The 17,847-nt window shown below is 51.8% G+C and overlaps 1 protein-coding gene across 4 annotated transcripts in view; it reads right to left on the bottom strand.

Annotated features, from left to right (window-relative positions):
• Positions 1-3,132: 3,132 nt before the first annotated feature.
• Positions 3,133-17,847, bottom strand: part of LOC136329359 (zinc finger protein 250-like) — a 37,263-nt gene continuing 22,548 nt past the window's right edge. The window contains exons 1-5 of one of the 4 annotated variants that reach the window (XM_066265387.1): positions 16,344-16,566; positions 10,078-10,173; positions 9,700-9,826; positions 9,173-9,286; positions 3,133-6,364 (exon numbers count right to left, since the gene is read on the bottom strand). In XM_066265387.1, coding sequence (XP_066121484.1) covers positions 5,121-6,364; positions 9,173-9,286; positions 9,700-9,826; positions 10,078-10,119 — 1,527 coding nt within the window. In that variant the 5' untranslated portion in view covers positions 10,120-10,173; positions 16,344-16,566 and the 3' untranslated portion in view covers positions 3,133-5,120. Of the gene's footprint in view, positions 6,437-9,172; positions 9,287-9,699; positions 9,913-10,077; positions 10,174-16,343; positions 16,567-17,847 lie in introns of those variants that run through there. The other 3 variants (XM_066265385.1, XM_066265386.1, XM_066265388.1) reach the window with 3 other exon arrangements.

Raw genomic sequence — 17,847 nt, 5'->3', positions numbered from 1 at the left:
GTATGATACTCATCTTTCTTTCTTTTAAAAGGGTCAAAAGGGTTTCTGCAATTAGCTAGCTGACTATTTGATTAAAAGGAGGGAAGTTTACTTCCTGACCTCACAATGACCCGTGTATGTTACGCATTATTCAATAAAATTTGGTGTCCTGGAGGACAGCTGTGATTGGCTCCAGCCACCCGCAACCATGAACATGAGCGGTAGGAAATGGACTGTAGTACATGAGAATGTTTTATATTTTTAATGTTATTATTATTTTTTTTATTAAAGATTTGTCTGCGAGCCAGATGCAGCCATCCAAAGAGCCACACCTGGCTCGCAAGCCACAGGTTCGCGACCCCTGCTCTATGCTGTCCCTGGGCTCCCCTGGAGGTGGCTATGTGCCCTCCGTGCCCTGTTCCAGTCTGTCCCAGTTCCCTGCATGCTTCCTGCAGCTGAGGGCTGAGCCTCTCCCAGATCTGTTGGGGGAGTGGGATGTTTGGACGCCCCCTTATAGGGGTGAGCAGCTCCCTGGTGGTTGTACCTGTGTAGAGCCCCATGAGGTCACAACCTGGTCACATAGAAATTGACTGTTGGGCTAGTCTTCCTGCAGTGATTTCATTTCATTTTCAGTGACCTTATGACCTGGATGAGACTCCAAGACTCAGGAAGAGAAGTGGTTGGACTGAGGTCACACACCCATTGGAGGCATGCCTCAGCTTCTACCCTTCCCCCTTTTACTACCCACGTTTTTGTTTTGTTTTGTTTTGTTTTTGCGCAAGAGACAGGGACAGACAGGAGAGATTGAGAAGTATCAACTCCTAGTAGCAGCACTTTAGTTGTTCATTGACTGCTTTCTCATACATTCCTTGACCAGGGGGCTCTAGCCAAGTCAGTGACCCTTTGCTCAAGCCAGTGACCTTGAGCACAAGCCAGCGACCTTGAGCTCAAGCCAGCGACCTTGGGTTTCAAGCCAGCAATGATGGGGTCATGTCAATGATCTTACGCTCAAGTCAGCGACTGCACGCTCAAGCTGGTGAGCCCACGCTCAAGCCGTCGACCTCAGGGTTTCAAACCTGGGTCTTCAATATCCCAGGTTGACACCCTATCCACTGTGCCACCACCTGGTCAGGCTCTACCCAATTTTATTTTTATTTTTTTTCACAGAGACATAGAGAGTCAGAGACACAGATAGGGACAGACAGGAACGGAGAGAGATGAGAAGCATCAATCATTAGTTTTTCATTGCAACACCTTAGTTGTTCATTGATTGCTTTCTCATATGTGCCTTGACCGTGGGGCTACAGCAGACCAAGTAACCCCTTGCTTGAGCCAGCGACCTTGGGTCCAAGCTGGTGAGCCTTGCTCAAACCAGATGAGCCTGCGCTCAAGCTGGCGACCTTGGGGTCTCGAACCTGGGTCCTCTGCATCCCAGTTCGATGCTCTATCCACTGCGCCACCCCTGGTCAGGCAGGCTCTACCCAATTTTAAAGTTTATTTTTAAATATTGATTTTAGAGAGAGGGAGAGAGCAGGAGAGAGACAGGATTATTGATCTGTTCCTGTATGTGCCCTGACCAGGATCGAACCAGCAACCTCTGTGCTTCGGGATGATGCTCTAAACAACTGAGCTATCTGGCCAGGGCTCTTACCCACTCTTAACCATCTGTGCAGAAGGGACTAACCTGACTCTAGGAGAAGGCTGTGTTTGCCTGATAAGAGTGTTTACCATGGCACATAGTCTGTTAAGCGTGATTTATGGTGGGGCATCAGCTTGACCTCTGGACGGGCTGGAGTCTGAGGTCAGTCATGCAGAGGGGCAGCTATGTTGACATCACTAAGCCAGAAAAAACTCTGCATGCCAAGTATCAGGTGAGCTTCCTTGGTTGGCAATACCCCATGCACAGTCACTCATCAGTGCCAGGAAAGAAAAGCCCACTGTGACTTGCCAGGGATAAGACAACATAATCTCTGCATTTGGTACTTTTCCTGGATTCTGCCCTGTGCGACCCCGTGGCCGAATTGACTTTAATGTATTCCCCGTGATCATGTGTGTATCAGCTTTTAGAGTGAGTTCTGAGTCAATATAGCAAATTACTGAACTTGGGGTTGATGTTGGTGACCTCTAAACTTGTCATTGGTGTTAGAACTGAGGGCAACACTATGTCACCTGCAGTTCTCAGCGTGGCAACTGTTATGCATGAAACCAAGTGTTTCCCAAATTCACCCAGGTGGGCCTTAGTAGAGGACCCCCCCCCTGCCCCCGCGATCCCAGTACTACCCCTGTGACCTTCCTTTGCCCTGGGACAAGTCCACACCTGGGATTCTCCTGGGTCTCTACTGCCAGGTCCTCTTCATGAAGTGGCCTCTGGTGTCCTAACTACCCTAGCCTGTCCTCCAGGAGTGCCCCTGCTCCTCAGGGCCACCTTGAGCTGCTGGCACCTGTGCAGCCGAGTCCTGGTGCAGTCCTCCTCCTCCAGAGACGGGTCATGCATTGTATCCCCACACCTGGTAAGTCGGATGGTGTTAGTAACCACAGGAGCCAGACCCAGCACCTCCTTCCCTATGTACCTTCACAGCTCTGCGGGCTACAGAATACCTAACCCTAATTGTGTTTCCAGACTTGGCACACAATTTCAGGTTTCCTTGGTTGTATTTCCCATATTTGAATGAGATCCTTATGCCATAGTGATTGCTTTTCTTTCTTTCTTTTTTTTTTTTGTATTTTTCTGAAGCTGGAAACAGGGAGAGACAGTCAGACAGACTCCCGCATGCACCCGACCGGGATCCACCCAGCACGCCCACCAGGGGCGACGCTCTGCCCACCAGGGGGCGATGCTCTGCCCCTCCAGGGCGTCGCTCTGCCACAACCAGAGCCACTCTAGCGCCTGGGGCAGAGGCCAAGGAGCCATCCCCAGCGCCCGGGCCATCTTTGCTCCAATGGAGCCTTGGCTGCGGGAGGGGAAGAGAGAGACAGAGAGGAAGGAGGGGGTGGGGGTGGAGAAGCAAATGGGCGCTTCTCCTGTGTGCCCTGGCCGGGAATCGAACCCGGGTCCCCCGCACGCCAGGCCGACACTCTACCGCTGAGCCAACCGGCCCGGGGATTGCTTTTCTTTCACTCACAAATGTTCCACTCACTGCTTTTGCATTTTTTAAATCTTATTTATTGATTTTAGAGAGAGGATATATAGAAAGATGGGGGGAGGAGAGGGAAGCATAAACCTGTAGTAGTTGCTTCTTCTATGTGCCTTGACCAGGCAAGCCTGGGGTTTCAAACCAGTGACCTCAGCGTTCCAGGTCAACGCTCTATCCACTGTACCACCACGGGTCAGGCTTATTGCTTTTTTTATTTTAAAGTACCTCAGGTTACACACAGTTACACAGAAAAAATTTTAGGTGAACGAAAATGTTCTCTGAACAGAAAATTTGAAAAGAACTATCAAATTTTTGCTAGCTGTAAGGAGAAATACTATAAAGAGATTTAAGTACATAAAATGTGAAGACTTCAGAATAAAATGTTGAATGCTGCTGACAAGTCAGAGCTGGAAAGTAACAGCTGAGGAAGCACTTAATCAGGGTGAGGGGACCCCAAAGGGCATGCCGGCCTCTGATGTCACTTCCAATGAGACCACTATATGGTCCAGTAGGTAGTGTGCTGCCTCCTACTCCTGGGGGTGAGGCTGGGGAACGAGGGGCAGAAACGTACAGCCCAGGAGCCTTCCCAGGAGAGGGCACTGTGCTCACCTCCCAGCACAGACACTGAGCCTGATGCTCACCAAGGGACCCATGGCAGCTGATGCAAGGAAACGCATAGTGGTCTTCTATACACCAAAGGGCACAATGTAGCTGAACTCATTCTCACCCTGTAGGAACATGACTAGTTCTCTAACTCTCCCACAGGATTAGGACTTGTGTCCTGAGTAGTGGAGGGCTGTGGGTGGCAGCCACCCAGCCAGAAGCCGGCTGTGGGCGCCATGAGTAAGGGCTGGAGCTGCCCTTTGTGGGACCGATTCTAATTCCTCAGTGACCAGCTCCTCAGCAGTGTCTGCACAGGGAAGCTTTTATCTCTACCACAGCGCACTGCTGTGGACTGAGGGATCAACACCCCACTGCTTAATCTTTCCTGTGACGCATATAACATTTTAGAGGAAAGAAAAACTTTAATAAACCAGATTCGTTACAGTATACGACAATGGATAAGACTCTTGGAAGCAGGCATTAAAAAATGAAAACAAAATAAAATTCCTTAGACTTAGGAATAGAAATATTTGAGATAGGAAAGAGAGCTATTTGAATTTAAGAACTTTGTTTTAAAAACGGGCACCAAAGTACTATTAGTAATGTCTTTTGAAAACACCGGAGTGTAGAGGAACTCAGCTGGTACAGCAGCTGACATCTGGCCTGAGCAGAGCTGCCCACCTCTGCCCAGAAGGGGCCCAGACACCCAAGACATCCAGTACTGCTGGGCACAGGGTCTGACAGACATAACGGTGGTTTTGAGGAAAAATCCACTTTTGAGTTGACTTTTTACTAAAAAGTTAAGACATCCCATCTGATCTTGAATAAAGTTAAAGCTCCAGATAAAGCATTTCCTAAATTTACATAATTTCTCAGTTTACTTTTTCCATGCAAAACAGGAGGTTCCACACACTTAGGATTTCTAACCATATTATAAGATGCTACCTGACAACACTTTTTAATAGCATCATCCACACAGCACTTTCTCGTGGTTTAACAGGAGACTGAAAATAGTCCAATGTTTTAATTCTAAGTGCAATAATTAGAGTAATCATAGCTGGGGAAGGCATGAAATATAAGAAACCTTTATTTGGAATGTAAGAAAGTTTTATTGTGACAGTTATCCTTATACCTTTTTAGTTTCTCATTTTAAACATACTGGTTAAAGAATTATGGCTGTCTTTACCAAAATTCATTACAATTGTGATTCCTCTCCAACATGACTTTAAGATGTTAAAAAATATATAGGCATCCTCTGAAGTTTTCCCCCAGGAATAACAAGCTCAGTGCTTCTCTGTAGCTATGTTGTGACACTCAATACCAAAGGGCTTCCTGTGGAGCTGGCAGAAGCTTCTGGGCTGACGGCTTCCTGGTCTGTGGGAGCGATTCCCCTGGCTGCTGGGGTCACAGCTTCCGGTGCACCTTCTGGTGCTGGATCAGGTGCCCGTGCTGGTTGAAGGCACGGCCACATTCAGCACATTCGTAGGGCCGCTCTCCCGTGTGGATCCTCTGGTGCTGGATGAGCACGGAGTACTGGCTGAACGCCTTCCCACAGCGGCTGCACTCATAGGGCCTCTCGCCTGTGTGCGTCCTCAGGTGCACAATTAACGTGGCTTTCAGGCTAAACGCCTTGCCACACTGCGTACAGCGGAAGGGCCTCTCGCCGGTGTGGATCCTCTCGTGCTGGACCAGAGACCTGCGGGCACTGAAGGCGTGCCCGCACTCACCGCACACGTAGGGCTTCTCGCCCGTGTGCACCCGCTGGTGCTGGATCAGGTGTGAGTGCTGCACGAACGCCTTGCCGCAGGCGTAGCAGCCGTAGGGCTTCTCCTCGGTGTGGATGCGCTCGTGGTTCATCAGCGTGGAGCGGTGGCTGAAGGCCTTCCCGCACTCAGCACACTCGTAGGGCTTCTCGCCGGTGTGCACGTTGTGGTGCTGGATGAGGACCGAGCGGTCACTGAAGGCGCGCCCGCACTCGCTGCACGAGTAGGGCTTCTCGCCGGTGTGCACCCGCTGGTGCTGCAGCAGCGTCCTCTTCACGCTGAAGGCGCGCCCGCACTCAGCGCACTCGTGCGGCTTCTCGCCGGTGTGCACCCGCTGGTGGCTGCGCAGCACCGTGCTGTGGTTGAAGGCCTTCCCGCAGAGCGGGCACACGTAGGGCCGCTCCCCCGTGTGGATCCGCTGGTGCTGGATGAGGTGGGAGAGCTGGGTGAAGGCCTTGCGGCACTCGAGACACTCGTGGGGCTTCTCCCCCGTGTGGATCTTGTGATGCTGCGCGAGGTCCGAGCTCACGCGGAAGGCCTTCCCGCACTCGTTGCACTCGTAGGGCTTCTCCCCCGTGTGGATCCTCCTGTGTTTGCTGAGGACTGAGCTCTGGCTGAAGGCCTTCCCACACACCCCACACACATAGGGCTTCTCCCCCGTGTGGGTCCTCTGATGCTGGAGGAGGTGGGAGCTCCGGCCGAAGCATTTCCCACACTCGATGCACTTGTAGGGTCTCTCCCCACCAGGGGCAGCCGGCGGCCGGTGAGGTGGCTCTCCGGGGCTGGAGACCTGCACTGCAGTGGGGGCCGCAGGGCTTGCATTCAGACAGGAGTTCTTCTCGGGTCTGTAACTTCCTTGATCGATCCCCCCGGGATGTGTTTTTCCTAGAATCGCAGAAATTTCCTCTGAAATGAATGGCTTCAGAATATTTTGGTTTTCTCCCTTGTTCTCACATTCTGAAAGAACACAACCAAAGGGAAAAAGTGAACTCAAACGTTAACCCACTCTGCCTTTGCCAGATGGCTCAGTTGGTTAAGAGCATTGACCTGATGTGCACAGACTGAGGGTCTCTCAGTCAGGGCACGTACAGGAACAGATGGATGTTTCTGTCTGTCTCTCCCTCCCTGCCTCTCTCTCTAAAATCAATCAATAAATTAAAAAACAAAACATTAACCCACTCAAACTGCAGCTCACAGGCACCCCTGAGGGGGCTGTGCTGCCGCAGGGCAGCCACAGATGAAGGGCACACTTGGCGCTGAGAGCGGCGGAGATGGGGAAGCAGTGGTGTCAAATAAGAGACGTGTCCGGACTGACAGGTGCAACGCCTCCCCTGAGGTCACTCCTGTGTCAACTGCACATGTGGTCCCCGGCAGGTGAACCCCAGCGCAGCCTGAGCCCCACCCTCCCTGAGTCCTCTGTGCACTGGGCTGGTAGCAGCCACTTGGAGCAGAAATAAATACAGGACCACTCACCACAGTAGGGAGCCCTGCCAGACAGATGACAACTCACACACGACACAGGATCAACAGACTTGTGCGAGGGGTGGGGCAGACTGTGAGTTCCTTGTGCAGAGGACACAGAGGGGGGGCAGTAGACAACAGAGACAAGTCTAGGACACAGGCAGGGCCTCTGGGGCAACAGACAGGTTTTTCTGTATGTGTGTGAAAGAGAGAGAGGTACAGACAGGGACTGACAGACAGGAAGGGAGAGAGATGAGAAACATCAATTCTTTCTTGCGGCACCTTAGTTGTTCATTGATTGCTTTGTCTTATATGCCTTGACTGGGGGGCTACAGCAGACTAAGTGACCCCTTGCCCAAGCCAACGACCTTGGGTTCAAGCTGGTGAGCTTCGCTCAAACCAGATAAGCCTGCGCTCAAGCTGGCGACCTTGAGGTTTCAAACCTGGGTCCTCCGCATCCCAGTCCGATGCTCTATCCACTGTCAGACGACAGCAGACAGGTTTTATCTCAATAAAACTAGGGAAAATATCATACCTTTGTGGCAGACAGGTTTTATCTCAATAAAACTAGGGAAAATATCATACCTTCCTATATGTGACATATAGGAAGAAAACTGTCTCTAGCCATATGGGTAAATGCTCTTATGAATTTATTTTTTAAAGACTTCATTTATTTTAGAGAGGGAAGAGAGAGGAGAAAGAGAAGGGGAAGGAGCAGGAAGCATCAATTCCCATATGTGCCTTGACCAGGCAAGCCCTGGTTTTCGAACCAGCAACCTCAGCATTTCCATGCTAACACTTTATCCACTGCATCACCACAGGTCAGGCAAAAATTTTTAAAATGTTCATTTTATTGATTTTATTTATTTTTATATTTTGTATTTTTCTGAAGTGAGAGGCGGGGAGGCAGTCAGACTGACTCCCACATGCGCCCGACCGGGATCCACCCGGCACGCCCACCAGGGGGCGATGCTCTGCCCATCTGGGGCGTAGCTCTGTTGCAACTAGAGCCATTCTAGTGCCTGAGGCAGAGGCCATGGAGCCATCCTCAGCGCCCAGGCCAACTTTGCTCCAATGGAGCCTTGGCTGCGGGAGGGGAAGAGAGAGACAGAGAGGGGGAGGGGTGGAGAAGCAGATGGGCGCTTCCCGTGTGCCCTGGTCGGGAATCGAACCCGGGACTCCTGCACACCAGGCCGATGCTCTATAACTGAGCCAACCGGCCAGGGCCTATTTTATTGATTTTATAAAGAGGAAAGGAAAGCCTGACCTGTGGTGGCACAGTGGATAAAGCGTTGACCTGGAATGCTGAGGTTGCCGGTTCAAAACCCTGGCCTTGCCTGGTCAAGGCACATATGGGAGTTGAAGCTTCCTGCTCCTCCCTCCTCTCTCTCTCTCTCTCTCCCCCCTCTAAAATAAATAAATAAAAATAATTAAAAAAAAAAGAGGAGCCTGACCTGTGGTGGCGCAGTGGATAAAGCGTCCACTTGGAAATGCTGAGGTTGCCGGTTCGAAACCCTGGGCTTGCCTGGTCAAGGCACATATGGGAGTTGATGCTTCCAGCTCCTCCCCTCATCTCTCTCTGTCTCTCCCTCTCCTCTCTAAAATGAATAAATAAAAAATTAAAAAAAAAAAATTAAAAAAAAGAGGAAAGGAAAGAGTGAGAGCCAAGAACATCAATCTGTTCCTGCACGTGTCCTGATAGGGGATCAAACTGGAAACCTCTGTGCTTTGGGATGATGCTCTGAGCTACCTGGACAGGGCTCTTGTGAATTCTAATCAATCTTTTACCAAGTAGACAGTCATACCAACTGAAAACAGTACTTTTCTTCTTTTTTCCAATTCTTATAGCTTCAGTCTTGTTTTGTTTTTTGTGTATCTTGCCTTAGTGCATGGGACACCAGGACAACACTACACAGACATGGGGATAGTGGACTCCCTTGTCCACCAACTCAGTGTGCTTCAGCCTCACCACAGGGTAGGTTAACCTCCCTTCCACACTAGGATGCTTTGCTCTTTTCTAAATCAACCAAGTATCCCTCAAATTCTGCATGTACCATAAGAACAGGCATGTGGCGTGGCAGGGCAGAATCACGACAGATGTGCACTCACCTCCACATGGCCTCTCCTGGCTCAGCTCTGTCAGCCCACAGGCTCCTTTGCTGGGAGGAGACCGAGGTGGAAGTCACTTCCACCGACTCCTGGCCACTGGGAGGGCCAGCTCCTCTCACTCACCTGAACTGCCACTGCTCGGGTCCCTGCTTTCCTTGGCCCCATGCCCATCCAGGACCCAGGGCTCTTCTCCTCGCTCCAGCTGGGAGATCACTTCAGGTTTGGTTCCTGGAAGTCCTGCTCGTGGGGAGGGAAGGCCTTTTGTCTAGAGCAGAGTTTTTCAACTGTTGGTCCGCAGACTGGTCTGCCAGAATTTTTGTGCTGGTCCACGAAAGTTAACCACCCTTATGCTGAATGAAGATTACAGACCCATAATCTTAGTTGAATTTGCTTACGCTCATGGTGATTTCTGCATTAGAGGTCCCCAAAATAATTATCTTATTTCCACCAACCTCCAAGTGTAGAAAGGTTGAAAACCACTGGTTTAGAGTGTCCCCACTCCACCTGAGCAGCCTGTGCGTGTGAAACAGGCAGGCCCAACCTCCCCATGGTGCTGAGCACCCAGAGGAGACTCCAGGGCTCCTACTGAGTGGCAGGGCCCCACCCCCAGGAAGCCCACAGACAGGGACTGGCCTGTGGAGGGGCCTTACCCAGTGAAACCACGTTCCCGTAGGTCTCCATCATCACGTGCCGGTAGAGGCCCCTCTGAGCAGGGCCAAGCTGGTCCCATTCCTCCTGGGAGAGGAACACGGCCACATCTTCAAAGGTCACCTTGACCTGGAATGACAGGAGCTGCTGCAGGTCGGGCTGAGTCTCCATGTCCGAAACAGAGTGGGTGGAAGCAACATGGGGTGAGGTATACCCTGAAACGGGGGAAAGCTCAGTGACAAATGGGGGTACCCTGGGAGCTGAGGACGTGACAGGAAGGGGCCATGGACTTGGAGGATGTGCTGAGGGTGCTCAGGGTACTCCTGAGAGCCCCAGGCATGGGAGGAAGCATAGCCACACAGGTCTCAGGGGCAGCTCACCTGCGATCCTGCTGGTGCCGGCAGGAGCCTGGCTGCTGCCATTGCCTGCTCACCTGGGGTCTCTGAGGAAGACGGAACTCGGAGAAGCCTGTGGGGCTGAGGAGGAAGAGGGAACGCATGAGGAGCCTAGCCTGGACCCATCGACCCAGTTCTGGGGGGAGCCCAGCCCTCTGTGAGACAGGACGCTACCATTCAGGAGCCACAGAAACACGCTGTTTCTGGGCGTGGACCCAGAAGGTCACAACCACGAGATGCCTGGGAAAGCTTGGGTACCTGAAGGCTCTGGGCTCTCGGCCCTGCTGGCCAGGCCAGGCCCAGTCTGGTGACAAGGCCCATGCAAGAGCTCACAGGTGCCAAGTCGTCATCAGGCCTGGTGTGGGGCCAGGCCAGGCTGCTCTGAGACAGCCCCGCAAAAACGGAAGGTTGGGAAAGGACAGGTCTGCTCCAGGCCCCATTCCTGTGGGGACCCCACCCTAGGCGCTGCTTACTTGGCTTGACTATGACCCCCCCATGGCTATACTGACACCTGAGCTATGCGTGGTTGTTCTTGGTGAGCCTGGTGCCCAGGGGTGTTGGGTTCTGGTAAAGCTCGTATGGAGTGACCCAGGGATTTGGTAGTCTAAGCATTTGACAGGCAGGCCTGTAGGGGGGTTCTGGACAAGTCTGTCACACTAAACTGCTGGAAAAAAAGGGGGGCCAAGAGCTGTCCTGACAGGGGAGCTGGGTTCCCATCTTCTGGAGTGCCAAGGGAAGTCTGCAAGGGGGCACAGAAGCCCAGGAGGCAGATCACTCCAGGAAAAACAGTCAAGAACATGACCATCTTTCTGGAGAATGCACGGTGGGCCATCTGGAGGAAGCATCATAATCCTGCTTTCCCTTTAAAACATCAGATGTGTGCTTATTTATTTATTTATTGAGAGACAGGGAGAGAGATGAGAAGTATCAACTAGTAGTTGTGGCATTTTAGTTGTTCATCAATTGCTTCTCATACAAACCTTTACTGTGAGGCTCCAGCCAAGCCAGTGACCTTGAGCTCAAAGCCAACAACCATGAGACATCTATGATCCCATGATGAAGCCAGTGACCTCAGGGTTTCGAACTCGGGACCTCAGTGTCCCAGGTCATGCTCTATCTACAGCGCCAGGCCAGGCCAGAAGTGTGCATACTGTATTTGCCCATGTATAAGACACTCCCATGTATAAGATGCACCTTAATTTTGGGGCCCGAAATTTGAAAAAAAAAAAAAAGGTATTACATAGTTATTGAACTCAAGTTTTACTCATCACAAAATTCATACAATTCCTCATCACTTTCAAAACTCCCATCCATTATCTTGTCCTCATCTGTGTCTGATGAAGAATCACTGTCTTCATATACTGTCTCATTCTTAGTTCCGTCTATGGCAGGGGTGCCCAAACTTTTTACACAGGGGGCCAGTTCACTGTCCCTCAGACCGTTGGAGGGCTGGACTATAAAAAATCCTATGAACAAATCCCTATGCACACTGCACATATCTTATTTTAAAGTAAAAAACCAAAACGGGAACAAATACAATATTTAAAATAAAGAACAAGTACATTTATTATTTTTTTATTTTTATTTATTTATTTATTTTTTTAATTTATTCATTTTTTAGAGAGGAGAGGGAGAGACAGAGAGAGAGAGGAGAGATAGAGAGAGAGAAGGGGGGAGGAGCTGGAAGCATCAACTCCCATATGTGCCTTGACCAGGCAAGCCCAGGGTTTCGAACCAGCGACCTCAGCATTTCCAGGTCGACGCTTTATCCACTGTGCCACCACAGGTCAGGCCAAGAACAAGTACATTTAAATCAACAAACTGACCAGTATTTCAATGAGAACTATGGGCCTGCTTTTGGCTAATGAGATGGTCAATGTGCTCCTCTCACTGACCACCAATTAAAGAGGTGCCCCTTCCAGAAGTGCGGCGGGGGCCAGATAAGTGGCCTCAGGGGGGCGCATGCGGCCCGTGGGCCGTAGTTTGGGGACCCCTGGTCTATGGCATTTGAAATGCCACACTTCTACAACCACTGTTTAAGACGCACCCAGTTTTTAGACCCCAAATTTTTTGGGAAAAGGTGCGTCATTTTTTTTTCTTTTTTTTTTTTTTTCATTTTTCTGAAGCTGGAAACAGGGAGAGACAGTCAGACAGACTCCCGCATGCGCCCGACCGGGATCCACCCGGCACGCCCACCAGGGGCGGTGCTCTGCCCACCAGGGGACGATGCTCTGCCCATCCTGGGCGTCGCCATATTGCGACCAGAGCCACTCTAGCGCCTGAGGCAGAGGCCACAGAGCCATGCCCAGCGCCCGGGCCATCTTGGCTCCAATGGAGCCTTGGCTGCGGGAGGGGAAGAGAGAGACAGAGAGGAAAGCGCAGCGGAGGGGTGGAGAAGCAAATGGGCGCTTCTCCTATGTGCCCTGGCTGGGAATCGAACCCGGGTCCTCCGCACGCTAGGCCGACGCTCTACCGCTGAGCCAACCGGCCAGGGCTTTTTCTTTTTTTTAAAGCTGCGTCTTATACATGGGGAAACACAGTATGTTTGTCTAGATAGCTTTCCAGAAATATATACTGAACTCACTGCAGCTGCCCTCTGTTCACCAAAAATTCCCACTTTCTTCAAATTTGTGTAAGTGCAATGCAACTGTAATTAGAAATCCAGCCCTGGCCGGTTGGCTCAGCGGTAGAACGTTGGCCTGGCGTGCGGGGGACCCGGGTTCGATTCCCGGCCAGGGCACACAGGAGAAGCGCCTATTTGCTTCTCCACCCCCGCCCCCTCCTTCCTCTCTGTCTCTCTCTTCCTCTCCAGCAGCCAAGGCTCCATTGGAGCAAAGATGGCCCGGGCGCTGGGGATGGCTCCTTTGCCTCTGCCCCAGGCGCTAGAGTGGCTCTGGTCTCGGCAGAGCGATGCCCCGAAGGGGCAGAGCATCGCCCCCTGGTGGGCAGAGCGTAGCCCCTGGTGGGCGTGCCGCGTGGATCCCGGTCGGGTGCATGCGGGAGTCTGTCTGACTGTCTCTCCCCATTTCCAGCTTCAGAAAAATACAAAAAAAAAAAAAATCCAAAGGGAGTCTTTTGAAGGATGAATGCAGACACGGAGAGGATCTAAACAAGGACCTGCAGTCCGCCCTGGCTGGTTGTCTCAGTGAGTAGTGTCGACCCGATGTGCCGGCGTCAGGGTTTGATCCCTGGTCAGGGCACACGTGAGAAGTGACCATTTGCTTCTCTTGCCCTCCCTCTTCTCTCTCTTCCTCTCAGCCAGCAGCCTGGTGGTCTCAGGTGCTGAGGATAGCTCGGTTGATTCCTGTTGGCCTCAGACATGGGTTGCCTGGTGGATCATGGTCAGAGTGCATGGGGGAGTTAGTTCATCTCCCCTCCTCTCAAAAAAAGAAAAAAAAAACTGCAGAGACGCAAAGAGCTCAAAATGTATTTTTTATTATTACTATTTTGTTTTGTAAGCTAAGCTTTAGGAACTTAACACCCTTGTTGGAATTTCTGATGGTATTTTCTTCTATAGTTTAAGGTGAAAGTGAGTTTATTAGTGAAGCACTGAGACAGAGAGTAGGCTACTCCACAAGCGGAGCAGTCATTTCTGATGGTCTTGATGCAAGCCTGCCTGTCCTTCCAAAGACACTACCCACAGTGACAAGGTGTGACAAGCACCCTCAGAGTGCCTGGTCCGGGTGGTCAGCTCCCAGATCTCCCTCCTGCCACCCTCAGCCCCAGGTCTTCCTCTTGGAATGTCCTGCTCCCTCATGTCCATGGAGCCTGCTCTCCAGGGTGGAAACACCTTCAGAAGAGGCAGCTCTGAGCCAGGGTGTGAGCATTAAGTGCAACCCACAACCTTCAGGAGTGACAACAAATGTGCATCTAAACTTCTAGTTTCCTTACACCAACAACCAACCTCTCATCAGAAAGAGTGGGGAAAAGATTCTAGACACAAATGAAACAAGAAACACACTCAGCGTAAACTTAGACATTTGAGGACAACCCTGCCCACTGTATGCACAAAGCCCGAGCAAGACCAGGGAGGACTGGAGGAGAAGGGGGCTTAGGGACTGCAGAGCAGGGCCCGTGGATAAATCAGATTGCTGTGGGGAAGACGGTTCAGTAAATGGTGCCAGAACAAACCGCTTAGTGCTTTGGGAAAGATAAAACCATCTTTACATAAAGCTCAACAAATCTCCCAGAAAGCAGAGCAAAGTCAAAGGAACAAAAAAAAATAGGAAAAAAAAAAAAAAAAAAAAAAAAAAAAAAAGGACAGCCTGACCTGTGGTGGTGCAGTGGATAAAGTGTCAACCTGGAAACACTGAGGTTGCCGGTTCAAAACCCTGGCTTGCCTGGTCAAGGCACATATGGGAGTTGATGCTTCCTGCTCCTCCCCCTTCTCTCTTTCTCTCTGTCCCCCCCTCCTCTGTAAAATAAAATTTTAAAAAAATTAAAAAAAAATAGGACAAAAATATTAGATCATCTCATACCATATACAGAAAGTATAATAATGAATACAAAAGGCTAATTAATGAATAAGAGCTAAAATTTAAAATTACACCATAAAAGCCTGACCTGTGGTGGCGCAGTGGATAAAGCATTGACTTGGAATGCTGAGGTCGCTAATTGGAAACCCTGGGCTTGCCTGGTCAAGGCACATAGAGGAAGCACCTACTATGACTTGATGCTTCCCACTTCTCCCCCTTCTTCTCTCTCTCTCTCTCTCTCTCTCTCTCTCTCAAAATAAGAAATAAATAATAAAATTACATCATAAAAACAACTCAAATACAAATGTGCACAATTTTCATTAGTTTTGGTAGGAAAGGCCTTTCTAAGCAAAACACCCTAAGCAGAAAGCCTAAGGGGCAGGTCTGCAGCATGAAATCAAAATTTTATGTACATCAAAGCCACCAAAAATCCAGAAAAGGGCACAAAGACATGGAAGAATTTGATACACAACAACGGTGGTTTTCCAAATTGGTGAAAAGATGAATTATTCAATAAGTAGACTTAAAAATAGCATGACTTAGAGAAAGAAAATGGAAGCTGGATTCCAAGTTCACTCTACACCAAAACAAATTCCAGATGGATCCAACATTTTACAAGTATCAGAAAAACAAGAACTTATTGAAAAATATTTTGGGAGGAAGGCAACACAAAGCCGAAAAACTTGAAGGGGTAAATATTTGGCCATTAGAAACTTGAAGCTTTTTTTACCTCATAAAACCACAAACCAGAACAAAACGTCCATTTGAAAAGAATGTTTTCAACGTATATGGAAAATATGAATTGGCAAATCAAAATGGAAATACAGAGGCTAAAACACACAAAAGTGTAGACCTCACCGGTCATCGGAACGGAAACTGGTCTAGTGAAAACGCGGGACATCGGGGATGAGGCCCCAGCCAGACCTTGTCCCCCTCGGAGTTGCCCCACAGGGACCGGGTGTCACAGCAGATGGAACGCGCAGCCAAAACAACAGCAGCAGAGAAAACCGAGCGAGCGCCGCGCCCCGAGCCTCCTTTAAGGTTAAACACAAAAAAAGCACACGTAGATCCGGAAAGGACACAAAGCAAACCAGCCAGAGCCTCCTCCGCGCGCATGGCAGCTTGTCGCAGAGAGTGACTTAGTTTTTATATTTTTCTGACGTGCTTGTATTTTTTTTTGACATTCTTGTATTTTTAAAAAATCATTGTACCTTACTGTCTGCTACAATGTTACAAAAGCAAATGGTAAACAAAGCAAACATCTGAGAACTATGTTACAAAAGGCTGGTCTCATTCATTAAAAAGGGCGCTTACACAAGAACGGAAAAGACAGCATCGGCAGAAAAACGCTAGGAGATGTGAGATCCGGGGAGAAGCGCTTCTGCCAACGGGTCCCCAGGGCGGTTTCCGGCGAGCCGGGGGCGGCCCGGGAAGCCCCCGAGGCTGACCAATCTCCACGGGCATCCGCGCCCGACCTCCCCGCCAACACCCGCCGCACCCCCCAACGCCGCCAGGGATGCCAGTCCTCGGGGGAGGGGGACGGAGGTGGTCCTCCAGCGCGCAGGGGCGCGAGGTGGGGGCTGGGGCGGGACCAAGGCTGGGGGTGGGCCCGGGGAGGTCCGGGAAGGGGAAGGGGGCTACTGCGCGTCTTTGTGGGAGGGATCGGTGCGAAGGGAGGGGGCAATGCGGGAAGTGCCGGATCCGTGCTGAGGACGCGCCGGCTCCCGCGCCAGTGAGGGGACAGGGTCCCGGCCGGCCGGCGCCAACCTCACTCACCGTCCACACCGCAGCCGCCCGCGCGAAGGGGCCGCTGCCCGCAGCGCACTAGGACAAAGGGGTCGCCCCGCCTCGTCTGCGCATCCACCAATTCCTGGGGGCCCCGCCTCCTCAGGCCTCGCCCACACGAGCCGGCCACCAATCACTGAACGCGACACCTCCCAGACCGGCCGTCGGCCCCGCCTCTTCCTCCCGGCGCCTTTCTTCTAACGGACAACCGGACCGTGCGTTCTGGAGCTACGGAGAGTCGAGGCCTCCGTGCCGTCTAGAGAGGCCACCCCTTCACTGGCCGCACTTCCGGCGGCTTCATCGCAGCTTCCGGCGTCCCCCCAGCCCGCCCACAACCAGCCCCGAGGGACTTCTGGCCTTCGCGCTGGCAGGCGCCACTTCGGCGCAGCCGCTTCTGGTGCCCGTTCCCGCACCCTGCCAGGGCCTAGCGGCGGTCGTCATGTGACCGCTTCCTGGTCGCCTCACTGGTGTTTATCGACTTGGGGGGTGTTTGAGCCGCGCGTCCGGGAGGCGGTGGGCGGCATGGCGGCTCAGTCCCTCCCTCCGGGAAGGCGGCCCGCGGTGGGGGGACGGGCCGCGCTGCCGGAACAGGCCTTGGGCCTGTGACCCTCCGTCTGGCAAGTGCGGCGTGAGGCTCAGAGCTCTCGGGAGAGACTCAGCAAGACAGGTCGGTGCTGGAGGGGTTCGGCGTGTCGGAGGCCGAGGCAGGAGGTCTCCGGGGCACGTGCGCGAGGCAGCGGCGAGGCCGCCGGGGAGGCCGAGCCGGGGCTGCACCTGCGTCCTCCCGACAGCCGTGCGCCGCAGCTGCCTCCGGGGGGCTCCTGTCCTCCCAGGCGCCCCAGGGGACTGGGGAGCTCGGGGCCACGGGCTTCCGGATGGTTCTCCAGGTGGCAGCGCTCGAGTAAACAGGAGGCCGTTAGTCTGGAGGTTCTCACGCCTCCGTACCTCCTTAGGTCAGCTCCAGCCAGGCTTTCCAGATAAGGCGACTGTCCAGCACTTTCCGTGCTTTGCTTCTGCATCTGCTCCGTGAAAACGCCTAACTCCTCTCCGCGGAGCGCTGCGTCTGGTGCTGCCCGATTCCCATCCATGGTTGCCCGAGTCGAGTCTTTGAAATTTTTTTTAAAAAATTTTTATTTATTCATTTTAGAGAAGAGAGAGAGAGAGAGAGAAAGAAAGGGGGGAGGAGCAGGAAGCATCAACTCCCATATGTGCCTTGACTGGGCAGGCCCAGGGTTTTGAACCCGCAACCTCAGCATTCCAGGTCGACGCTTTATCCACTCTGCCACCACAGGTCAGACGAGTCTTTGAAATTTTAATGCGCCTCAGTTTACTTTGTTAAAATTTATTTTTATTGACTTTAGAGAGGGAGACAGAAATACCGATCTGTTCCTGTCTGTGCCCTGACGGGACGGAACCCTCGCATATGGGGACGGTGCTCTAGCCAACAGCGAACTCGTCAGGGCTCCGTTTACTTTTAATCACAGGGAGCGAACTC

This window comes from Saccopteryx bilineata, chromosome 3 (genome assembly GCF_036850765.1).
Source record: "Saccopteryx bilineata isolate mSacBil1 chromosome 3, mSacBil1_pri_phased_curated, whole genome shotgun sequence".
Taxonomy (NCBI): domain Eukaryota; kingdom Metazoa; phylum Chordata; class Mammalia; order Chiroptera; family Emballonuridae; genus Saccopteryx; species Saccopteryx bilineata.
Note: the sequence above shows the minus strand (reverse complement) of the source record. Positions and strands in the feature narration are given on the sequence as shown.